General features: G+C 42.9%; 1 protein-coding gene across 10 annotated transcripts in view; it reads right to left on the bottom strand.

The window, feature by feature from the left end:
* POLN (DNA polymerase nu) overlaps positions 1–26617 on the bottom strand; it is a 207820-nt gene that overhangs the window by 87867 nt on the left and 93336 nt on the right. For all 10 annotated transcript variants that reach the window (XM_075570880.1, XM_075570908.1, XM_075570860.1 and 7 more), the window contains 6 exons: positions 24691–24833; positions 24126–24194; positions 22189–22249; positions 8141–8205; positions 7924–8007; positions 4742–4837 (listed from right to left, as the gene is read on the bottom strand). In XM_075570880.1, the coding sequence (XP_075426995.1) occupies positions 4742–4837; positions 7924–8007; positions 8141–8205; positions 22189–22249; positions 24126–24194; positions 24691–24833 (518 nt within the window). The remainder of the gene's footprint in view (positions 1–4741; positions 4838–7923; positions 8008–8140; positions 8206–22188; positions 22250–24125; positions 24195–24690; positions 24834–26617) is intronic.

The raw sequence follows: 26617 nt of genomic DNA, 5'->3' as shown, positions 1-26617 counted from the left end.
GTGTGCAGTGTGCAGTGTGTGTGCAGTGTGTCAGTGTGTGCAGTGTAAGCAATGAGCAGTGTGTGTGCAGTGTGCAGTGTGTGTGCAGTGTGTCAGTGTGTGCAGTGTGAGCAATGAGCAGTGTGTGTGCAGTGTGCAGTGTGTGTGCAGTGTGTCAGTGTGTGCAGTGTGAGCAATGAGGAGTGTGTGTGCAGTGTACAGTGTGTGTGCAGTGTGTGTGCAGTGTGTGTGCAGTGTGTCAGTGTGTGCAGTGTGAGCAATGAGCAGTGTGTGTGCAGTGTGCAGTGTGTGTGCAGTGTGTCAGTGTGTGCAGTGTGAGCAATGAGCAGTGTGTGTGCAGTGTGTCAGTGTGTGCAGTGTGAGCAATGAGCAGTGTGTGTGCAGTGTGCAGTGTGCAGTGTGTGTGCAGTGTGGCAGTGTGAGCAATGAGCAGTGTGTGTGTAGTGAGTGTGTGCAGTGTGTGCAGTGTGCAAAAAAAAAAAAAATTTTAAAAAATGTAAAAAAAAATTTTTTTTTTTAAACGGGAGCCACGGGAAAACCGCGTTATAACCGAATCGCGGTATAACGAGGCGCGTTATAACGGGGTTTAGCTGTATTATGGTATATTTGTTGATTAAATACTTCATTGTTTTTGATTTTAAGAGTACAGTAGGAGTTTGAGCTATAGCTCAGAGATTCAATTTGTTCTCAACACCTAGCTGTAACTTATCTGAAAGAGTGCATCCAGAAGGGAATGTTTTGTGTCTCCCTGATTAGGGAAACATTTATATGTTTGATTTCCAAATGCATAACCTTACATTTATCTGTATTAAACCTCATCTACCGTTTACCTGTCCAAATTTCCAGTCTATCCAAGTCCTTCTGGAGAGAAATTACATCCTGCTCTGATTCTACTACCTTACACAATTTAGTGTCATCAGCAAAGATGGAGACTTTGCTCTCTTTGCCAACCTCAAGGTCATTAATAAACACGTTAAAAAGCAGGGGTCCAAGTAGTGATCCCTGAGGTACTCCACTCACAACTTTAGCACAACCTGAAAAAATTCCATTTACGACAACTTTCTTTTGTCTATCCTTCAACCAGTTTTCAATCCAGGTGCAAATATTTTCGCCAAGTCCAATTTGCTTTATTTTGTACACTAACATCTTGTGTGCAACATTTAAAACCTTCTGTCCTTTCTCTTTTTAACCTGTCACAGCAAAATGTACAAAAAAAAAAAAAAAACAACAAAACCCCTCCCCTCATAACTAAATTGGCTTCTCTTCACAGAAGTTGAAAACCTTATAGGAACTGGCTTCTGAAGAGTGAGAATGAGAATGGGTGATTGGAGTCACTCTCCTCAAAAGACATGTATCTCTGGGGCCTGGAGGTCTCTCACGGTATGACAGCCTTCCCTCAGTGTCTCCTTCTCCCGCACTCCCTACGGGCAGTCAGGCGTCGGGTCTCAAACCACCACCAACCCCTCCCCGCAGTCAGATGAACCGGTGGGAGAGACCGGAGGAAACAAAATAATAACAAAATAATAATAAAATAACAGAAATTTTTAAAAAAATCCCATTATTAAAAATTCAAAATACAATAGAAATACCAGAAATAATTAAAAGCAAACAACCAAAATACATTTAACAGAAATAAAAGCAAGCATTTGCCAAAAAAATCATTGCTTGTCACTGTATGTATGTATAGCTCTAAAGGGGCATACATAAATACTTTGGCAATCATTGGGCAATGAAAAAAAATTAAATAAAAAAATATAATGAAAAAACTTTCAAAATTAAAATAACATACATTCAATGGTTTTTCTTACCTTTTAGATGTCTTCATCCGATTCCAGGGGTGTCAGGAAGCTCTCAAACAAAGAAGCAATGATCCTCAAAAGCCATGGTCCTCAGGTACAGTAAGTTCTTTTCTTCTTCATCTTCATCTGTCCATTGTAATCCGATAGGGGAGGAGATGTTGCTTCTTCACCTTCTTGGTATCAAATGAGACGGTATCATGTGACAGAGTAAATTTTTGAAAAGGATGTGACGTCACTCCCTTTGGATGACGTCACATCCTTTCCAAAAATTAACTCTTTCACATGGTTTAATACAATGGGGATATACATCTCACAATCTGATTGGTTGAAGTAACATGTGATGGAAGCCATCTTGGTTTTGGTGACATCATCTTAAAGGGTAAGGAAGCAAAGCCTTCCTGATTGGCTGGCTTCACTCCCTTTACATGATGTCACATCCTAAAAAAAATGTCACATGGTTATCCCCGGCAATCTGAAGTATTGACGATGAGCATTCGTGTCTGACTCAGTTACTTCACCTCCGAGCGCTCGCATCTTTTCCTGCCCAGCACCTTAGGAGTGGTAAAGGCCTCCCGGGGGTATCTTCAGAGTTGAAGAAGAAGATTCCTACTTATGCTGAAGTAGAGAATAAATTTACAGAATGTATGTTATTTTAATTTTGCAGGTTTATTCATTGTATTTTAAAAAAAAATGTTTTCATTGCCCATTGATTGCAAAGGAATTTATGAATTCCCCTTTAGAGCTATACATACATACAGTGACAAGCAATGCATTTTTTTGGCAAATGCTTGCTTTTATTTCTTTTAAATATATTTTGGTTGTTTGCTTTTAATTATTTCTGGAATTTTTTTGTGTTTTCTATTTCTATTAGTTTTTTGGTGTTTGCTTGTTAATTGTCTTTTATTTTTGGTGTTTCTTTTGTTGATTGTTTTTTTTTTTTTAGGTTGACCATTGACTTTGATAGTGGTAAATCATGCCCATATTATATGGGCATGATGTACCACTGTGCCAATCAATTGTTTTCTTGGCATTTGTAATGTGTATATTTTTTATGTAATGTGTTTTATTTTGTGGCTGTTTTTTTTAGCTTCCCCATTTATTGCTATAGTGGCAAAGCATGCCCATATTATATTGGCTTGCTTTAACACTGTGCCAATCAATGGGTAGTAGGGGTTGTATTCCCAGGGTGGGTGGTTAGGCCTCCCGGGTGGGTAGCAGGGGAGGGTGGATTAATCCCTTAATGACTATAGCGGTTACTAACCGCAAAGGTGATTAAAGAGTTAGGGACCATTAGTTTTTTTTTTTTTATTGTACTGTTGCTGCCTACGGAGGACAAGGACGTTGATGAGGATAGCCTTCATCATGGTAGGGGTAAGTGCAAGTTTTATTTACTTTATGCTGGCTGATGTTTTATTTTAAATGGGCTAATCCACTATTATCCATATCTGGATAATAGTAATTTTGCCCATTACTGTACTGTATGTATAGGGGGGGGTGTATTTATTTGAATGTATTGCACATTTTTTTTTCTGCACAGGATTGATACTGCAGGCCAGCGGGGACCAACTGGGACCACACAAGGACCCCCAGATACCCATGGGACCACTCGAGGAGCCCCGGACACCCATGGGGTCCCTGGACACCCGTAGGTACCACCCGGGACCCCCGCCAGCCGTTGGTATCAATCCTGAGCAGAAATTTTCTAAAATATTGAGAGATTTTATAGACCGATAAACTTATCACAGCTTTGTGAGTAGCAATTATTGGCAAAAAAAACTGACGAAGCGGAGTAATCCGTGAAACGCGTAGGGTGGAGTTACCACATCCCCACGCCATTGCAAACTAATGTGAATAGGTGTGCACAGTGTCCTCTTGGAGGACATTTTGACCTGACTCAGGTATTACCGGAACCACTTTTTCCATCAGCTCTCATGAGAGCACAAGCGCGACTGCAGGCAGTCAGTGATCCAGATGTAGGTAGGAGGGGAGAGAAACGGAGCCATTAATCCGGCGGCCAAAGGAGCACCTGCGCGCATCAGCGGGCCTGGATCAGACACACTCAGGACTCCAGAGGTGATCGCTGGAGAAAAGAAACAGCTACTCCGCGTAAAGATAATTATCCTATGTGCATCACCTACTTATCTCCTGTAAGTAGGATTTCAATTTTTGCTGGCCCAAGGAGTGGATCTTATTGTGAAAGTTCTTTATGTGATTTGTATCATGTTTATTAAATGCCCTTTTTTTTTTTTACCTTACTTTCTTGAGTATTTCCTACCTCTGCGGAATTCACTATTCTCTAATCAATAGGTTTAATATTGCTATTCTTATACAATATCACACTATGTTTGTCATTTTTTCTTTTTTTCATGCTGAGTTCAACGCTGATCCTTTCATCAGCCATGGAGTTATTGGACACTTATATAAGGACACGGTTGTATCTATTGGATTTATCTGTTTAAGACATTTTCTGATTATCGTATGTTGAATCGACATTGGTTGCATTAGCTCAATCTTCACCATTTTGTTAGCACTTTATTATTTACACAAGGCGCCACACAGTATTGTTTTTTCACTAATTCACTTCTGACCAGGGTGGTCAGATTAACTGATTGGCAGCCACATGATCACACTACAACAATTACGTTTAAGTATTTTTTGAGCACTTTTTAGTCACATATATTTTATGAATAGCGCAGCACATGTCTTTTCTAATATATGAATAACCCCTATATTCTGCATTATTATGACCTAATTAATATCACAGTGGATAATGCCACGGGAGAAAACTGGGGGTGTAGTTTGAGAAAAACAAATCATAAAGGGGTACAACGAATTTGAATCGCAAGCTAATAGCTCATCATTCATGAACTTAACTTTTCCAAATGCGCTGACGTACAGTATCTACTGGTTTCCAGAACATTTTGCACCAAATATATTCTCACCACAGTTTCAGCCGTTGATGGAAGATGGCGCAAGTTTGTCCGGGGAAGTTTCTTCGTTTTACACAGTAGGTGCAAGTGCAACTTGTCATAAAGCACCTAAACAAAAAGAACATTTTTTTTGTAAGCATCTCATTTACAATCTTTTCATTGAACTAATTTCAGATACTTAAAGAATAGCTTGTTTGACTGTTTAGTTTTAGAAAATGTAAATCACTTATAATTGTAATCCACATATCCCACTAAATAACAACCTTTTCTAAACAATATACCGTAACACACTATGGGGCTTGTTCACTAAACCTCGATAAGGGTCTTATAGCACTATAAATGCCCTTACAGTGCAATTTTGCCTGTGTTGCTATTCACAAAGCTCCGATAACAGTGCAATATCGCACTAAAACGGCTTTTTGTATAGTACTATAACACTCTGGCAAAAATAAGCCGTTTGATAAGCCAAAAAATGCCTGAAATCGCATTTCTTGACAGTAACTGCTATTCACTAAGCTGTGATAAGCATATCGTACTATAAAAACGTGCAATATTTTAGCTCCAGCTGGCGGTAAAGGTATTGCAAGATGCATAAAAGCAGTTTATTTTAGTTTTACTGCACAGGATTGATACCGAAGGCCGGCGGGGGTCCCCGGGTGTTCCTGTAGGCCCCCGCATCTCCGGGGGGCCCCACGGGTCCCCGCAACTCTGGGGGTCCCCGCCAGTCTCCGGTATCAATCCTGTGCAATAAAAATAAAATTGCAGCCAGTTTCATTATCTTAGCCTTGCGGGAGGGTGGCAGTAGAAGTAAACCCCTTCATGAAGGGGTTAACCCCTCGCATTACCACCTTCACCCACCCCCTGTACCAACAACCGGAATGGGTAAAAGTGCTATTAACCAAAGATGGCCAATAGCGCTTTTCCCCATTCAAAAAAACATTACAGTACAATACATTAAAATAAATAACCCCCCTCCACAACACATATAGTACAATAATGGGCAAAATTACTATTATCCAGATATGGATAATAGTGCATTTGACCATTAAAAATAAAACCAGCCAGCATAAAGTAAATTGAAGTTGCACTTACCCCTGCCACGATGAAGGCCATCCTCATCACCGTCCTCCGCGTCCTTGTCCTCCGTGGGCAGAAACATTACAATAAAACTAATGGTCACTAACCCCTTAATCACCTTAGCGGTTAGTAACCGCTATAGTAATTAAGGAGTTAACGTCCCTCCCCCACTACCCACCAAGAAGGCCTAACCACCCTTCCCAGGGCTACTACCCCAAACCCCCACTCCTGCTATCCATTGATTGGCACAGTGGTAAACCATGCCCCCAATATGGGCATGGATTGCCACACTGACAATGAATGGGCAAGCCAAAAAATAACAGGCACAAAATAAAACACATTACAGTTAAATAAAAAAGCATTTGACAATAAACCAATTGATTGGCACAGTGGTACACCATGCCCATATAACATGGGCATGGTTTGCCACTATAGCAGTCAATGGGCAACCTAAAAATAAAACAAGCACCAAAAAAACAATACATAACAATTAAATAAAAACAAGCATTTGGGAAAAAATGCATTGCTTGTCACTGTGCACATCTATACCCTTAAAGGGACATAGATAAGCACATTGGCAGTCAATGGGCAACCTAAAAAAAATATATATAAAAAATACAATACATAACAATGAAATAAAAAACAACATTTGCCTAAAAATGCATTACTTATCAATGTGTTTATCTATACCCCAAAAGGGGCATAGATAAACACATTGGCAGTCAATGGGCATCCCAAAAAAAGGCCTGTGATGTCACATATTAGTGTCAAATGGTACACCCTCAATTCGATTGGCTTGTTTGCCATGCGACAGATTCTCTTTTTTTTTAAAGGATGTGACGTCATCGACTCCTGACAAAGCTTTTGCGGAAAGTGAAATGCATAGAGTCCTGAGAGAGGAAGCAGCTTACTGGGGATAGGAACGTTTGGCAAGGTTCACGAGTTTCCGGGCGGCTGCTACCAGAAGTAACTCCTGGCGGCACCGTAAAACAGCTGAACCGACCAGTATTGCGGAAGCGGTGAGAACACCGCTTCACACAGACCACTGTTTTAACTACCACACGCTTAAAGTACTGCCCAAATCTGAGTGCGCATTGCTGGGGCTTGTGTGTTTTTGTTTATAAAGTTTACCAAACGATACTGCGCTATGGTGCTCTCCTTTCTTTGAGGGACAACCATATCACAGCATCAATTGCCACAGAAATGTGACAATATTTTTGGGAGGTCCTATTTATATATACCAACTACTCAGACAGTACTACTGTGTGGTCTATTTTTCTGTATCTTTTTCATATTTACATTGATGCCCTCCACTCCTTTACTCCTTTGGATCCACCTCTTTATCATGAAATATTCGGCATCATTTGATTTGTCACATTGCAACAGTTATAAATATGTATTTGCTATTCTTGCAAATAGCTGTCAGACCAATGATATCTTATATTTAATATTGCCCTCAAGCTAAGTCCTGACCTGTTCACCACCTCGCTCTGTAATGCACAGGGGATATTTCAAGAATGTAAGGTTTTCTTTGAGGCTGACAGCAGATTGTTCTCAGTCTCATCTACAGCCTTCTAAACTATATAGGGGTACATATTCCACTTTAGTGGTCATCAGTGATAGCCAGGTTAAGCCATATTTTAATCCTATCTCTGGCAGCACATATGTTGACTCGAGATAACATCAGTCCTATACAACACAGGCCATCAAACAATTAGTGTATTTTAAAATTATTTGTAACCAACATTAACCCCAAAAGTACCAGATTGATTAAAATACTCAATATCTTCTGCCATATACATTACAGGAACTGTATAAATATCTGGATAACAATGTGATTGTTTGTAATATACTGTGCTGGTAACGTATATTTCATGTGTTCATGTATATCTTTTCCTTAATAGCACACTTTGGTCGCAACAAAAAAGTGATATTAGTCTTCTAAACACAGATTGTTGATTGGATGCTATGAGGAACCCATTCCTGTACATAACACATTGAACAAAACTAAATATAGAGCATCTGCAAGTGAGTGCCGTCATTACTGTTCTGTTATTATATCTGTGGCATTTTAAATTATATGAGTAACCAAGCAAGCAAACCATCGGGAAACATACCTCCCTGAGCTCATTGCTGCTGGTTAGTCTGAACTTCTGTCCTGCTGCATGATGTGCTTCTCGTTCCAGTTTTTTAAGATGTATCTGCAACATGGATTTACATTGTTTAACCATTTTAGAAATGTTTTCTTTTTCCAGTGTGGCTTAGTTATTTAAAAAGAAAAGGCAAAAGTGTGCTGGTTCTTAATAACATTGCCAATAAAATAAAATTATTCACCCCTAGAATTTCTGATGTCTTCTTTAGCTCCTCCTGATTCACTTGGATTTTGTGGTTTTCCATCACTACAAGAAAAAAATTACTAAAAATCTACAATGTATTACACTTCAACAAATAATAATAAACATTTAGCATAAAGAAAAAGAAAGCTATGGAAAATGAATGCTGAAGCAATAATGACGTTTAACATGCTCTGAACAATATTCTTCTGTGTGTACCACTGAAACAAAAATATTAGCAGGGTTTGTAATCCAAGAAAGAAAAAGGTAGCGCTAATCTAAGATGGTGGAACCCGCAGCCTGTGATATAACTCTGACCCCCTGGGTCAGATGGGATAATGGAAACAAATGTTATATCTATGGCGCTGGGTACATAACACAGAAAAAGATGTAAATGTCATACAACCAGTATGGTGATGATCTCCTCTGGTGCTCTTCCAATGAATGCAGCAGTTCATGCAAAAAAGATAAAGACAAACATAGCGTAATACAATCACTAACACTACATACTAGACAGACTACAGCATTAAAAAACAAACATGTGCTGAGACACAAGACAGATGAGAAATGTCACATTTAATAAAACAACATTTAAAAATGAAGGTCACGTCTGCACAGCAGCCTCAGGTGAAATGCCCGCTTACCAGACATACACTGATCACAATCAGTGGATAAATCTGAGAGTATCCCCTCTCATGTGAACCACACCGCGTGTGCTGGCATCTGGCTGGAGCTCAGGGAGGATCCCTTGCCGTCTGTGATGTCACGAACCTCCGCTCCCCACGTGTACCGGCTGGTGGGTGTTTTGAATGCCGCCAAGATTTCCTCAGGATGCACGTCAGGACCCACTGCCGGTTGCTCTGATGTGTTGGGGGATCAGTGCACCAACCGCCGCAACCGGAGACCGCAGGCAAGGCTTCAGATCAGGCTCAATGGCGCAGCAGGTATGGAGGCAACAACTGCACCGACGAAGACCACCCTACGCGTTTCGGAAGACTGCGCTTCCTTCCTCAGGGGTAAAAAAGTAGTTCCTATGCCTTGCAGAGTCCGCATCTAAATAGTCCCGGTTTAAAGGTACATGGACCCAATACATGGATTGCACATGCGCAGTAGCTCAAGGCTAGGATGCTTGGTCTCAGCAACACTGACAACAACATAAACTGACATATAACACATATATTATCACTAAACAATGATTAGAATATAAATGCTAACATTGTTAGCATTGACATATTATTCTAATCATTGTTTAGTGATAATATATGTGTTATATGTCAGTTTATGTTGTTGTCAGTGTTGCTGAGACCAAGCATCCTAGCCTTGAGCTACTGCGCATGTGCAATCCATGTATTGGGTCCATGTACCTTTAAACCGGGACTATTTAGATGCGGACTCTGCAAGGCATAGGAACTACTTTTTTACCCCTGAGGAAGGAAGCGCAGTCTTCCGAAACGCGTAGGGTGGTCTTCGTCGGTGCAGTTGTTGCCTCCATACCTGCTGCGCCATTGAGCCTGATCTGAAGCCTTGCCTGCGGTCTCCGGTTGCGGCGGTTGGTGCACTGATCCCGCAACACATCAGAGCAACCGGCAGTGGGTCCTGACGTGCATCCTGAGGAAATCTTGGCGGCATTCAAAACACCCACCAGCCGGTACACGTGGGGAGCGGAGGTTCGTGACGTCACAGACGGCAAGGGATCCTCCCTGAGCTCCAGCCAGATGCCAGCACACGCGGTGTGATTCACATGAGAGGGGATACTCTCAGATTTATCCACTGATTGTGATCAGTGTATGTCTGGTAAGCGGGCATTTCACCTGAGGCTGCTGTGCAGACGTGACCTTCATTTTTAAATGTTGTTTTATTAAATGTGACATTTCTCATCTGTCTTGTGTCTCAGCACATGTTTGTTTTTTAATGCTGTAGTCTGTCTAGTATGTAGTGTTAGTGATTGTATTACGCTATGTTTGTCTTTATCTTTTTTGCATGAACTGCTGCATTCATTGGAAGAGCACCAGAGGAGATCATCACCATACTGGTTGTATGACATTTACATCTTTTTCTGTGTTATGTACCCAGCGCCATAGATATAAATTTTGTTTCCAGGGTTTGTAATCCCACTTAAATTGCCCCACTATTGTGCCACCATTTCTCTGCATGAGTCATTCACATTCAAATGGGTTGGAATGTTTATTTTTGTGCAGATATTATTAAATCAAAGGCATTCAGCTTCCAGACGAAATAAATGCAAATACCTAACAATAATATCATCATTATGTTACATGGTTATATGATATTAATTACTGTAGGTAGAGTTGCAAACATACCTTAGTTGTTTCAGGCCTGGAGAATGAATATCTCAGCTGAAAATGAATAGGCTGCCAGTGTACAGTATCATGATACAGAGTACCATTAATACGAAGCAATGATGTGCCATAATAAATCTTACTAGCCATTCTCTTCAATGGCATAGCGCTGCTTACTAAACACGGCCCTGGCTATTGCTATCCAATCACAGCTTCCCAGATATAACCCCCTTTACATTTTTTTTTTTTTTTAAATAATTCAATTATCCTAAATGTGCAGACAAATTCCAGACTTCATTATTTTGTCGTGCACCCACAAGGAAAGTGGGAATGTTTAGGAGTGTGTAAAGGAATATTTGAGAGCCTGGTAGAATGTATGTTAATAAGTGCCTGCCTGAGTTTGTCTAATAAGTGCCAGATAACAGTTACCTGCGATAATTCCTGGCAGTAAACAGACTATTGAATGACTGCATCTAAAAGATTTGTGTGTCTCTGACCCCTATTCAATATGCTATAAAGCTGTCTTCCCCAAGCTGGAAGAAAGTTTAGCGCCATTCTAATGAATGGGAATTCAGGGAAGGTGGCTTCACAGCATATTGTATAAGAGCCTTGTGTGAGGACATGCAACAATTATCAAACCCAACAGTATCTTTGTGAGTAAGAAGCAACACAGGAGATAAAGAGATTGATGACACAGAAAAGAAAATCAATATCTCTATAGAATAACTGCTTCCCTGAGATCATTCGCTTTAGATAAAAAGAAAAGTAAAGGGGGGTGGGGAAATGATGGAGGGTTAACAAAACAGAAAACAAACACGAGGAGTCTTATAAGGGCTATAAATTCTCAACAACATAGAGCAGTGCGATGACTTGGATAAGGAGGTTAACAATCCTAACATCCCTGGATGAAAAAGAACTTGGTATGAGAGACAGCAGAGTTGTCAACCTCCAAAAGGTCAACTGAGGGATTTGTATGTGTGTATGTATCATTCTATTTGTATTGCACCAACAATGTATGCAGCGCTCTACAAAATTACAATACAAGGTAAATAAATGACAAACATTGGGGATAAGAGCAACAGGTAAATGACAACATAAGGCTGCCAAATAAGAGTTAAGAAAAAGTGGGATTTTCATGGAAAAGCACTGATTTGTGGTAATTGTTTTATTGATTAATGCATGAGTATATATATATACACATATATGTGTATGCTCCAATTACCCATCATATCCCTGATGAAGTGACTGAGTGTCACGAAACACATAGGGTGGTTTTATACACATTTGAGAACACACGTGTGGAGTTCCAATAGCTTCACCTTCGGTTTTAATATTGCCAAGTGTTTGAAAGACTTTGAAGAGGTGCTTGCCTAAGGCCTCGTTCAGGGTGCAGGCTTCGGAGGGAGGGTGTGCTGCCGTGCGAGCTGCCGTGGGACACAATGTATTCAAATTGAATACTGGTTGTCAGGGTAGCAGCTGCCCTGTCTCCGAAGTAGGGAGTTGACGCTTGCACAGTTTCAATAAACAAAAAATTCGTTTTTTGAAGCTGCAGGAGCTGGGACCTAGGCAGCCAATGAAATCATTCTTGAGAATGATTTCAAGACTGCAACTTGGATCCCTAACCTCAGGTCTGTAGCCCCGCCCCCTCCCCGCCTCCTCAACTCCTGAAAAAGTCTGCTGGGGAGGATGAACACACATCGCCCAGCAGACTGCAGCTCTCCCTCCCGAACGCCCGCCCTCCAACTCCTGCCTCCGGCACCCTGAACGAGGCCTTAGCGTTACATGCGCAGTGCAGCACTGAGATTTCAAGCGATGGCGCATGCACATCGCATCATCCGACTGCGACGGACACAGCGGGCCTGTCATCGTGACAGTGGGACACGCGGCGGCAGCGTTTGAGGTCTGGAAGTGCCCTGTGAAGTTCCTCTACTGTGATCCACCACGGAGGCTACATTGCAGCTGTTGCTGCTCCATGCTGGTTTATTTCCACTTTCTCGTGAGTAGGATTCCAGTTTTAACCCTCCGGAAGTGATTACCTACCTGTGTTTTCCCTTATATATTTTTAAGGATTTTGTTTGTTATTATAATTATTGTTTTTCATTAAATGTTATCAGTCTATCTGTAGCTATTCTGTTTTTCTGTTGGTATTTGTTTGTTATTGTCATTTTATTTTTTCAGTGTTGCACTATGATATTTTCTTTCTTTTATCCCTGCATGTTATGAGACACCAAGCAAGATATTTTTTGGTATCATTTGGACTGTAAAGGCTGGACTGCCATTGAGTCAGTTATCACTTAGTTGATTTGTTTTTTATCTAGGCGCTGATATAATCTGTTTGTTGTATTATTGTCTGTGATCTGTTTCGATCATTTCCATCAGGCTGCCTAGTCCTTTATTTAAGGTTTTTGTAATCATTTTTTAGTAATTTTTGCACTAAATATAATTAAGCATTAGTGCTTTTTACACACATTTTTTTTTCTTTCATTTGAAGTCAATTGGACTGCTTATCCTAAAAATCTGTGACACCCACAGAAAATCAATGAGCTGACAAGACTGAGACAGACCTAATAATTGCACGTAAAATGACAAACATAGAGAAGTGTTCGAACGCTCTGTATTCCATATTATAACCTCCTGTCGGTTGATTAAATGGTAACACAGTCTAAAACAAATGCACTTGTCCAGGGCAAGTGTGGCCACTAGAACTTAGAATTATATCACATCAATAATGTCATAAAATAAGGCAATAGATACAGTTCATGTTCATAGGGGGATTCACGATTCCAGGAATCTTGCCGCATGTGCTTCAGGAAACTGGGAAGTACAGGCATACAGATGCAGCGGCTGTTATTTTAAGGAATCTCGAAATGGAATTTCGGGATATGCCCAAGTTGCGCCGCAACAGACTAATGACCTGCCGGAGTAACACAGCAGGGGTCCCTGCTGTGTGAGTCCTACCGGGGTATGCCTTTATGTAATAGACGCGCAGTAAGAGGCTAAATCAGTCACTCTAACTGCGCGGCTCTCACATGCGATTTTCAAATTCCAACATTACAGTAATGTAGCAGGGGGTCTCCGGAGCTGAACCGCATTGATTTCAGGTCCGGTGACTCCCTACTTCCTGAGATACAGGCCCCGGTATGGGGTGCCGGTATCCCCATGTTAAAATCCTGTGAGTCACGTGACCGTGGGATCTAAACAAAGCAGAAGGGACACCGGCACCTCGGCACCTGTATCTCGAGAAGTAGGGGGCCCCCGAGGCTGAAATCAACTTTGTTCAACTCAGGAGACCCCCTGCTCCCTCACACTAGTATCAAACAAACCCCCACCAATAAAAAATCATTACCTTAGCGGATAGCTGCAAAGGTAATGATGCTGCTTACATTTTATTTTTATTCATAGGGTGCGTGAGCAGGTGGTCCCTTGTGCTGAACAAAGTTGATTTCAGCCTTGGGGACACCCTACTTCCCGAGTTACAGGCTCCGGTATGGGGTGCCGGTATCTCCTCCATGTTAAAATCCACGTGGGATGTAAACAAAGCAGAGGGATACCGGCACCCCATACCGGGGCCTGTATCTCAGAAAGTAGGGGGTACCCAAGGCTGAAATCAACTTTGTTCAGCTCAGGAGACCCCCTGCTCCCACACACAATAAATAAAAATGTAAGTATCTTCATTACCTTAGTGGCCATGCAATGCCCGCTAAGGCAATGAAGGGGTTAAGGCACAGTAATGTAGCAGATTACATTACAATATGTACTGCACTACCCACCCACTAATACACAACCCACCCACCCCCTGTGTCCCCCCATAAAACCATGATTTATTATTTTACACACAGGATTAATACGCCAGGCCGATGAGGATCCCCGGTGGTCCCGACGGGTGTCCGCAGGCCAACAATGTACCAGAGGGGGGTGCCCACAGGTGTCTGGGGGTCTACGGGTGGTCCCCGCTAGGCACTGTGACCTAAAATGACTCCGTCACATGGTGTACAACAACCAATCAGATTGGGGAATTGGTTCCCACAATCTGATTGGCTGAAATACCATATGATGCCAGTTTAGTGATGCCATGTTAAAGGGAAATGAAGCACAGCCATTCTGATTGGCTGGCATAATTTCCTTTAAATGACGTCATTAAAAAAATTAAAGTCGGCACATGGTTTTAACAGCCAATCAGATGGCTATTAAATCAGTTCCCGCCCAAATGTGATGTCACAAGCCCTATTTAAGGCCGGTACACCTCATTTGAGCCCAAGAAGATGACGAGACAACATCGGTTGGGATCTACCATGGCGCTTTTTGGATTACAACAAGAAGATAGAAGATTAAGAAGATCAAGAACTAATGACAGATGAAGATAAAAGATGCTGATTAAAGATAGAAGAAAGAAGATTTGGGTATCTGATCTGGATCTTCATGGCGGATGCTGTTTAAGGCTTTCACTGTATGTGAGCTTCCTGTTTCCCCGGGAGTCGGAGGGCCAGCGCTTCTAAAGGTAAGTAATATATTGAATGCATGGAAATGTATTTTTTTACAGCTTTTTTAATTGGATGTGTATTTTTATTTTTTATTTGCACATTGACTGATAATGTATTCATCTGTACCACTTTAGGGTACAGATCAATGCATTATTAGGCCAATAATTTGTTTTTAATTACTTGCTTTGTATTGATGGTGATTTTTTCAATGTATGTTTATTATGTGGATGTAATTGCTTGTCATTTTGCTGCTTTATTGTAAAAAATGTTGGCGATTGATTTTCATTTTTAGTTAATGATGTGTTATGTTGGCTAATGCTTTTAAAGGTTGTGCTGCCGATATTTTTTAATAATTAATGTCTTTGTTGGTTACTCGTTTAATTAATTCATTGTTGTTTTATTAATTCATTGGTTTGATTGGTTACTGGTTTAATTAATTAATTAATTGTTAATCTGGTTATTGTTTGTATTAATTGCATTAGCTGGCTAGTGTTTTTATTTAGTGAATTGTGTTTTTTTTAGAGTTTTGTAATGTTTTATTATTGTGTGTTTTGAGCATTAATGTATTTTGATTAGGGTGCCCATTGAGTGCTATAGTGGCTTATCATGCCCATATTATTATATGGGTATGATGCACTACTATAACAATCAATGGGTACCACGTGGGTATAGTGGGTCCGGGGTGGGTGGTTAGGCCTCCCGGGTGGGTATTGGGGCAGGGTGGGTTAACCCCTTAATTACTGTACGGTTATTAACCGCTAAGGTGATTAAGGGGCTGGGGGCCATTAGATTGTATTTGATATGTATTTTTCTGGCAACGGAGGACAGGGACCTGGCAGTAAGCTGACGAGGACGGCCATCGTAATGCAGGGGTAAATAGAACTGTATTTATTTACTTGATTTATGTATGCTAGCTAATGTTGTGTTTAATAATGGGCAGATAATCTATTATCCATATCTGGATTATAGTTATTTTGCCCATTTCTGTACTGTATGTGTTTGGTTGGGGGGGAGGGGGTTATTTATTTAAGTGTAGGACATGTTTTATTTTTTTACATACAGGGTTGGTACCTTAGGGCTGTGGGGACCTATGGAGAGCACCTGAGAACCCTCGGACCCACGGGGGACAACTGCGGGGAAGAACCGGGGGGCCCACAGCTGTGGGGGCCCGCGGACCTGCAGGGACCACCCGAGGGATCAGGCCCCCGTGGGAACCACTCGAGGACCCCTGGACGCCCACGGGTACCACCTGCGGACCAACGGGGGACACCTGCGGGGAACAACCAGAAGCCCCACAGCTCTGGGGGCCCAGCGGACCTGCAGGGACCACCCGAGGGCCCCAGACACCCGTGGGAACCACCTGAGGGCTCCAGACACCTGTGGGGATGACTCGGGGAACCCCAGACACCCGTGGGACCACCTGGAGGCCCACGGCACCTAGCAGGGACCACCCGGAGACCCCCAGACACCTGTGGGCACCCCCCTCTGGTGCACTGTGGGGCCTGCGAACACCTGTTGGGACCACCGGGGACCCCCATCGGCCTGGGGTATTTATCCTGGGTGTAAAATAATGAATCATGATTTTATGGGGGGACACAGGGGGTGAGTGGGTTGTGTATTAGTGGGTGGGTAGTACAGTACATATTGTATTGTAATCTGCTACATTACTGTGCCTTAACCCCTTCATTGCCTTAGCAGGTATTGCATGGCCGCTAAGTAATGAAGCTGCTTACATTTTTATTTTTATTTATTGTGTGTGTGAGCAGGGGGTCTCCTGAGCTGAACAAAGTTTATTTCAGCCGTGGGGACCCCCTACTTTCTGAGATACAGGCCCCGGAACAGGGTGCCGGTATCCCTCTGTTTTGTTTACATCCCACGTGGATTTTAACATGGAGGAGATACCGGCACCGGGGCCTGTAACTCGGGAAGTAGGGTGTCCCAGAGGTTGAAATCAATTTTGTTCAGCTCAGGAGACCCCCTGCTCTCACGCACAGTATGAATTTACCTTAGCAGCTATCCGCTAATGTAATGATTTTTTTTTTGGGGGGGGGGTTGTTTGATATTAGTGTGAGGGAGCAGGGGGTCTCCTGTGTTGAACAAAGTTGTGGGACCCCCTACTTCCTGAGATACAGGCCCCGGTATGGGGTGCCGGTATCTCCTCTGCTTTGTTTAGAGCCCACGGTCACGTGACCCACAGGATTTTAACAGGGGGATACCGTCATTCCATAACGGGGCCTGTATCTCGGGAAGTAGGGGGTCCCTAGACCTGAAATCAATGCGGTTCAGCTCTGGAGACCCCCTGCTACATTACTGTTATGTTTAAAATTAAATAAAACCCCCGCGATCGCCTGTGAGAGGCACGCAGTTAAAGTGACTGATTCAGCCTATCTCTTACTGCGCGTCTATTACATAAAGGCAGACCCTGGAAGGGGTCCCTGCTGTGTTAGACCACGCGTATAGTGGCCGTGACGGATGACGTCACCCGTCGCCGCCGCCGCCACCCGCAAAAGTTATTATTTAACTTTTGGCGACAGGGTGATTGATTGGTTCAGAGACAGTCACATGTGGCAACAGTCTCTGAAAAATCAAATTTAACCCGCTATCAAATGTTTTTCCGCTCCGTCGCCGTCACACTTACAATAAGCGCTGGCGACGGAGTCAATTGTTTTGTTTTCGAGCGACATCGCGGGCACTATAAGCGCAGCCTTACTCAGGAGGGCCACAACGCCGGATGTACCCAGGTATTCCTTAAAATAACATCCGCTACATCTGTAGGTGAAGAAAAACATGCATGGACTTTTCAAATAGGTTGAGATAGGTCCAAGTGAAGAATTGAAACGCTGATCCTTTGATTAAAGAATTGATTAAGCTGTTTGAAAAGTCCACGCGAGTTTCTGCTGTTTTTCTTCACATATAATAATAAGGTACAGCTGCAATGATGTCTACCATTCTAATGGTAATTGATACTGAACTCTCAATATAGCACCTGGAAAGCTCTATTTTTAGTGCCTGGGCATTACATACTGTAAGATACAATATTACATCCATGTTATCACCCCTCCAGATTTTTCAGTTTGAAGGGAGTGTGAGGAACATGTGGTAAAAGGCATTTAGGGCCTTATTCAGAAAGCCTCGATAAGGCCCTTATCGAGCACTTATCGACCAAAATGGCTACTCGTATTCAGATAGCCTCGATTAGTGCTCGATAACGGCCTGTATCGGCGCAAAATTTTATCGCTATCCTAAATTCGCCGACTGAGCAGCGATTAGCCCCTTATCGACCATTTTCGGATGGTTGATAAACTCGCGCGATTCAGAGTCGGTTATCGCAGCCCATCGCAGCCATAAAAGGCGGTCTTCTCCCCAAATCCAATTCACCACAAATTTTTTGGTCAATTGGTGGGGAGATGCCTCGATGAGCAGCGATGTGTCGGGACTTAGAAAAAATCAGGCCCCTTTCCTGCCTTGGATTGATGCCGGGGGTCTCCGGAGCTGCTAGCCATTAATAGCAGCTCCGGACCCCCCCAGCATGCATCCGAGGCAGGAAACATGCATGTACAGCAACTTCATTACCGTAGCGGCTAACCGCTAAGGCAATGAAGGGGTTAAACACCCGTGCCAAGCTTACTGTAAGAAACATACAATACAATACAGTGGCTAGCGGGGTTGGGTGAAGGGGGAATTTGGCCCTTAGTGGCTGTTTAGGCATTGCAGGGGGGTTGCGGGGGGAGTTAACCCCTTCATTACCTTAGCGGTTAATACCGCTATGGTAATAAAGGGGTTAACCCAACCGCTACCCACCCGCAAGGTCTAAACACCCATTTCTTAGGGCTAATACCCCCTTCACCTACCCGTGAGGCCTAAACACCCACCCCTGACTGACTATACCCACCCTATACCCATTGATTAGTATAGTGGTACATCATACCCATATAATAATAATATGGGCATGATAAGGATCTATAGCACTCAATAGGCAACCTAATGACAATAAATTAATACACAAGACACCCAATAATAAAATGTAACTAAACTCCAAAACATCACACGTCACTAAATACAAACAGTAGCCAGCTAATCCAATCAATACAATCAATAGCAACATCAACAATGAATTAATTAAACCATTAACCAATCTAAACAATTCATTCCGAAACCAACTCAAAATGAATAGTAACACTAACCAATGTAAACAATGAATTACTCCAACATTAATGAATTTAAACAGTTAAATAGAAAGAAAGAAATTCTAACAATCTCTGAAGTAACCATAAAACATATTAGCTAACATAATATAACATTAAATACAAACGAACACCAATCGCAAACCTTTAATTACATTAAGCATGAAAAAACAAACAATGACATCCACATAATACATGAAATGCCAAAAAGCAACACCAATACCAAGCGAGAAATGCCCCCCAAATATTGTCATAATAATGTATTAATCTGTACCCTAAAGATGTACCGATTAATATATTATCAGTCAATGTGCCTCCCCCCAAAAAATCAAAAAACACATCCACAGATTAAACCTGTAAAAAGAGACATTTACAAACATTGAATATATTACTTACCATTAGAAGCGGTGGCCCTCCGACTCCCGGGGAAACAGGAAGCTCACGTACCTTGAAGGCCTCCAACAGCATCCGATGCCATCCGCCATGAAGATCCGGCTCAGGTACCCCAAACTTCTTTTTTCATTCTGATTGGCTGGCATCATTCCCTTTAACATGACGTCACTAAATCCAAGATGGCCGCTGTGTCACAAGGTAGTTCAGCCAATCAGAGTGTGGAATTGGTTCCCACGATCTGATTGGCTGAAATACCATCTGACGCCGGCTTCATGACGTCATCTTAAAGGCAAATGAATCACAGCCATTCAGATTGGCTGGCATCATTCCCTTTAAGTGACGTCACGGCAAAAAAAAAATTAAAGTCTGCACATGGTTTTAACAGCCAATCAGGTGGCTGTTAACCATTTTGAGGGTAAATGTGACGTCACAAGCCATATTTAAGGCCGTGACGCCTCATTTGAGCCCAAGAAGCCGACGAGACAGCATCGGCTGGGATTTAACATGGGGTATTTTGGATTGACAGATGAAGTAAGAAGATAAAGAAGAACAAGAAATGGTTACAGATGAAGATAGAAGAAGGTGATTAAAGAAAGAAAAAAGAAGATTGGGGTACCTGAGCCGGATCTTCATGGCGGATGGCATCGGATGCTGTTGGAGGCCTTCACGTGAGCTTCCTGTTTCCCCGGGAGTCGGAGGACCACCGCTTCTAATGGTAAGTAATACAGAGGCGGCACACTTTATTCGCACTTGGCTCGAACCGCAAGCCGGGAGGTTTCCCGGCTTGCTCGTTTTTTTCCGTAGGTGTGCCGCGCGTCATTGATGCGCGGTCACGCTTCATCGGGAGCGTGCGCGCATGGCGCGCATGCCCAGGGCTCCCCGAGGGTTGCTGTAATGTGGGGGATGGCGGTGGGGGGCTCCGGGGGACCCGGCAGACCCGGTGAGGGGAGGGGGAAGCCCCGATCGGAGGACCGATCCTCCGAGGCTCCGGCGCGCGCACGGGACACCTCGGCACGCGCCCGGTATCTGTCGCGGCTGAGACCGGGTAAATGTTAGAATAAACTCGGCCGCGACAGTATATTCAATGTTTGTAAATGTCTCTTTTTACAGGTTTAATCTTTGGATGTGTTTTTTGATTTTTTTGTGGGAGGCACATTGACCGATAATATATTAATCGGTACCTCTTTAGGGTACCGATTAATACATTATTATGACAATATTTGGGGGGCATTTCTCGCTTGGTATTGGTGTTGCTTTTTGGCATTTCATGTATTATGTGGATGTCATTGTTTGTTTTTTCATGCTTAATGTAATTAAAGGTTTGCGATTGGTGTTCGTTTGTATTTAATGTTATATTATGTTAGCTAATGTGTTTTATGGTAACTTCAGAGATTGTTAGAATTTCTTTCTTTCTATTTAACTGTTTAAATTCATTAATGTTGGAGTACAGTAATTCATTGTTTACATTGGTTAGTGTTACTATTCATTTTGAGTTGGTTTCGGAATTAATTCATTAGATTGGTTAATGGTTTAATTAATTCATTGTTGATGTTGCTATTGATTGTATTGATTGGATTAGCTGGCTACTGTTTGTTTTTAGTGACAAGTGATTTTTTGGAGTTTAGTTACATTTTATTATTGTGTGTCTTGTGTATTAATTTATTGTCATTAGGGTGCCCATTGAGTGCTATAGAGGCTTATCATGCCCATATTATTATTATATGGGTATGATGTACCATTATACTACTCAATGGGTATAGGGTGGGTATAGTCAGTCAGGGTGGGTGCTTAGGCCTCCCGGGTTTGTATCGGGTCAGGGTGGGTTAACCCCTTAATGACTATAGCGATTAGTAACCGCTAAGGTGATTAAGGGGTTAGGGGCCATTAGAATGTATTTATTTTGTATATATGCTTTCTGGCAACGGAGGACAGAGGGACCTGCTGTTGTGGTAAGTATAACTTTATTTATTTACTTTATTTATGTATGCTAATGCAGTGTTTAATAATGGGCAAATAATCTATTATCCATATCTGGATAATAGTTATTTTGCCCATTACTGTACTGAATGGGTTTTGGGTGGAGGGGGGGGGCGTGTATTGATGTTTTTTTAAATATTTATTAATATACATTTCTTTAATAGTGTAGAGGTGCAGGGGGTCTCCGGAGCTGAACCACGTTGGTTTTATGTCCAGGGAGCCCCTGCTTCCCGAGATACAGGCCTCACGTGAAGCGGGACATTTCAATGCATAGGAGATACCGGCACCCCATAAAGGTGCCTGTATCTCGGGAAGCAGGGGGTCCCCGGACATAAAACCAATGTGGTTCAGCTCCGGAGACCCTCTGCACCTCTACACTATTAAAGAAATGTATATTTAAATAAATAATTTTCGGGCGACATTTCAGCTGTGAGAGGCGGCTCTCTCAGAGCTGCTCTCTCAGAGCAGCTCTCTCTGCAGCAGAAATGAATCGCCTGTTTAGGCCTTTTCAGAGGCTCGATGCTCTCGCTGGCAGCAACTCGCCCGTTTTGGGCATTTTGCTATCACTGGTAATCGAGCCTTTCTGAATACCGTGATAGCAACGCCCAAAAAACAGTCATTTTAAATTCCCGGGCGATTTTTTTATCAACCCTCTCTGAATAAGGCCCTTAGTGTTTAAACAATATCAACTAATCAACTGTCTTTTGTCCTTACCAGCCAAAATTGTTGTCAAAGGCAGTTCAATGCTACAAAAAAGTTCCCATAATCCCTCCGTCTGCAAAGTAAAGCAAAATACATTTAATTTTAACTTTTTACTGCCAACCGGATGGTCTGATACATTTTCACACCTTTCAGCTAGTTTTTAATCATGATTACTATCTGCTTTTATATAATGCATATTTGACAGCAAATTGGGGCCTTATTGTCTATGGCTTTATACAGTACATTAGATCGGGGTGAGCAAACTTTTTATGCCGAGCCCCCCTTTTCATCCTTGATATTTCTCGGGCCCCCCCCCTGCCTGCTGTAATCAATCACATGAAAAAAAAACAAAACCTTTATTAAACGGTATACAATTTAAATACAAATACAGCGCAGCCCTGTTATAGCGCGGTCCTCGGGGGCCACCCGATCCGACCGCGCTATAACCGGGGTCGCGCTAATTTTTTTAAAAATGGCCACCGCACGCCCGATCGGGAGGAGGGGTGAAGAGTTGGAGTGAGGCACCAGCAGCCACCGTACTTCCCCCAGCATCCCCCGTGCACTTCCCCCAGCATCCTCACTTCTACCAGCACCGATTCCACCCCCCCCCCGAACCCGACACTGATCCCCCCCCCTGCCAGCAGCCCTGCACCACAGCCCGGCACCGATCCCCCCCCAGCCAGCAGCCCCGCACCCCAGCCCGGCACCGATCCCCCCAGCCCCGCACCAATCACCCCACCCCCCCAGCCCGATCCCCACAGGCAGCCCCACAATGCCCCAGCAGCTGACACCGGAGGTAGGGGGCTGCGAGTGTGCTGTGAGTGAGTGTGTGCTGCGTGCAGTGAGTGTGTGCTGTGTGCAGTGTGCTGTGAGTGTGTACAGTGTGTGCAGTGTGCTGTGAGTGTGTGCAGTGTTCTGCGAGTGTGCGCAGTGTGCTGTGAGTGTGTGCAGTGTGCAGTGAATGTGCTGTGAGTGTGTGCAGTGTGCTGTGAGTGTGTGCAGTGTGCTGTGTGTGTGCGCAGTGTGCTGTGAGTGTGCGCAGTGTGCTGTGAGTGTGCGCAGTGTGCTGTGAGTGTGCGCAGTGTGCTGTGGGTGTGCGCAGTGTGCTGTGGGTGTGTGCAGTGTGCAGTGAGTGTGTGTAGTGAGTGTGTGCAGTGTGCTGTGAATGTGTGCAGTGTGTTGTGAGTGTGTGCGCAAAAAACAGATACACTCAATCACAACACACACTCAATCACAATCAACACTCAATCACAACCAACACAGGCACAACACAGGCACAACACACACACACTCAATCACAACCAAACACAGACAGACATACTGTACACTCAATCACAACCAAACACAGAAACACATACACTCAATCACAACACACACTCAATCACAACCAAGACAGGCACAACTCACACACACACACACACACACACACACACGGACATAACACAAAATCATAAGTCACAGATTTCACCTGAGGGGGGGGGGGGGAGGAAGTACTACTGTAAACCTGCTCCTCCTGTCCTCCATGCTGCTGAAAACTGGGACGGGTAAAACAGGAGGAGGAGGGGATGTCTGTGTGCAGGGAAGGAAAGCCCCGCCCCCTCTGACACAGACGAGAGAAGCAGCCTCAGCACAGAGCTTCTGGCTGCCTGTGCACAGCTCTGCCCGCCCCCAGGTTTCACCGCACGCAGCCCGGGCCCCCCCTAAATAATCTTGCACCCCCCAAGGGGGCGTGCCCCCCAGTTTGCACACCGCTGCATTAGATCACTATTACAGTGGCACTTTAATTGAGATATATATATATATCTCAATTAATATATATATATTGTAGTGGGTTTGGATTTTGAACATGCTACAACTGTGCAAGATAATACATTAACTTTTTGCTTTTCTGATCAAATAAGTTAATGTGCTGCATCTAGAGTAATAATTGTAATGTTCAGTTTTCTCACCTGAAGTTTAGATTGCAGGTTCATCATTAGAGTATACAATATATTCAGATTGGTGGTCATTTTCTGATACTATGAGAGAGAAGGACACATTGGATAATCAAATATAATTATTTTTAACATAGAAAACGAATTTAGTATTCTTTTCAGCCTACCTAAAAACTCTGCTGTGGTGTGCGTGTGTGTGTATTAAAAACAGGTAACTTGAAAAGTAGAAATTCTGTATGAGCCAATCACAAGGTAGCATAAAAACAGTTTGTAAACCACTGATTTGATCTTAAACTACAGTAAATAAACTTATCTTTGGCACTTCAAACATTGCATGTACAGTATTTAGTTACAACATGGCCATCGCTATAATATCATACTTTTAATTTAGTCACATAGCAATTCAAGCACAATTTCCTAATGACATAAGTATACAGGGAACTCACTAGACACAATCAGTAATTCTCAACAGCTAGCTTAATGTACAACGCTGCAATTTGGCACAGATATTTCAAAGGCTGACAACCATACCACCTAATATTCAAGCTTGATTTGTACAGAACATAAAAAGTAAACCTACCGACGAGTCTGTAGCACTTCTAGAAGTTTTCAAGTCCAATTTTTCAGAATATTTGGCAACTAAATCTTCAAAGGATGGACTACTGTCAACTGGGTCTAAGAGCCATGCTGCTATTTTTGGGTCTAAGACAACACTCTTTAAAACTAAAAAAAAAGGGGTAAACAGTAGTTTATACAGTATATTGTTTACAGTTATTACAATTACACATCATAACTAACCATCCAACAAAATAATATTGAGCCTACTGTATTTTATTGAAGAACAAAAAATGCAATACGTTCCATGTTACCAGATAAGAACATTATTATAAAGATAAACTAACTAGTGTTTATTTTACTTGGAACGCAGCATATGTTGAGTTCTACAGTATGATGACTTCTAAAGTTGAATAGATTGTGACTTTGCTACCCCTAAAAAATATATTTTATTGACTGGACTATAAATACTTTAATTGTTGCATCAGATCGATTCTACTTATGTCAAATATATCACTTTTCATGTCAGTCTCATTGAAGAATGTACTGCCATCAGATATATTTATGTATTAATAGAAGGCTATTTCATGTCTGGAACTTTTTTCCCCACCTGTAGTATTTGCAAAGTTGCCTCTCTTCCAGATTACAATTAAAATAAACCGTTTTAAGGAAGCAACTCAATAAAATGTAAGCTCAGCTACTAACTGGTTCCCTTGCTAAATACACATTTTTTTGTCTATGCAGAGAGATACAGTACTTCAAGCACATCTATCTATATTGTAGTACAACTGTATTGTGTACAGTTTTGTCCGATATGCCTGAATTTTCTACTGTTTTGTAAGTAGAACCAGTTCTTGCGTGGTGTTACCAAAATACACGTACTTCACCACATTGGCTCTTTTTTTCTTATTTTAGGTGGTCTCATCCCTTATCCTGGTGATCTGGACATTTGCTCATAACTACATTCGGTGTTTATTAAGTTAATCACAATACAGTATATTGGTTTGTGCTTTTTTGTTTCTTGTATGTATATATATATACAGTGTTCGACAATCCTATACATTTACACGCCCGGGGCGGGTGGATTTAACCCCCGGGCGAGTAAATATTGGCCCAAGCAGCACACGTGTTTGTTTTTTTAAATTCCCCCCCGCTCACGCTGAACTTGCGCTGGCTAAAAAAAAAAAAAAACTCCCCCTACCTGACAGTTGATTGGCGCGCACTCCCAGGCTTTGTGGGCGCGCGGCCAGGCTCTATATGAGCCTGCCCCCAACGAGCGGCCATTTTTTCTGCGGGAGATCTGTTGGAGAGTAAGTACTCTCCAATCCTCCATCTTGCGGCCCCTTTGTTCCTTCCCTGCAAGCCCCCTTACTCTCCTTCCCTGCAAGCCCCCTTACTCCTTCCCTGCAAGCCCCCTTACTCCTTCCCTGCAAGCCCCCTTACTCCCCGCTCGAGGTAGGTGTTCTCCCTTCTCTCCCTGTCCCCGCTTAACTTGGCTTCCCGCCGATCCCCACGCGGGGCAGGAGATTGTAGTGGAGGTGTTCCCCCCCTTCTAGCCCTCTTCATGGCTTCCCGCGCGGGTGGCAGGACATTGTAGTGGGGGTGGCCCCCCGCTTACCCGGCTTCCCGTCGATCCCCGCGCGGGGCTGGAGATGGTCACGGGGGGGGGGGGTGCCGAGCGCGGCAGTGGTGGTGCTCGGTCCTGCTGCCTTTCCTCTTCTTCCCCCTGTCGTGTGTGTGTATGTGTATGCATGGGTGTGTGTGTATGTGTATGCATGGGTGTGTGTGTATGCATGGGTGTGTGTATGCATGGGTGTGTGTATGCATGGGTGTGTGTGTGTGTGTATGCATGGGTGTGTGTGTGTGTGTCTTTGCATGGGTGTGTGTGTATGCATGTATGCATGGGTGTGTCTGTGTGTATACATGGGTGTGTGGGTGTGGGTGTGTATGCA

The sequence above is a fragment of the Ascaphus truei genome, chromosome 1 (assembly GCF_040206685.1).
Source record: "Ascaphus truei isolate aAscTru1 chromosome 1, aAscTru1.hap1, whole genome shotgun sequence".
NCBI lineage: Eukaryota > Metazoa > Chordata > Amphibia > Anura > Ascaphidae > Ascaphus > Ascaphus truei.
Note: the sequence above shows the minus strand (reverse complement) of the source record. Positions and strands in the feature narration are given on the sequence as shown.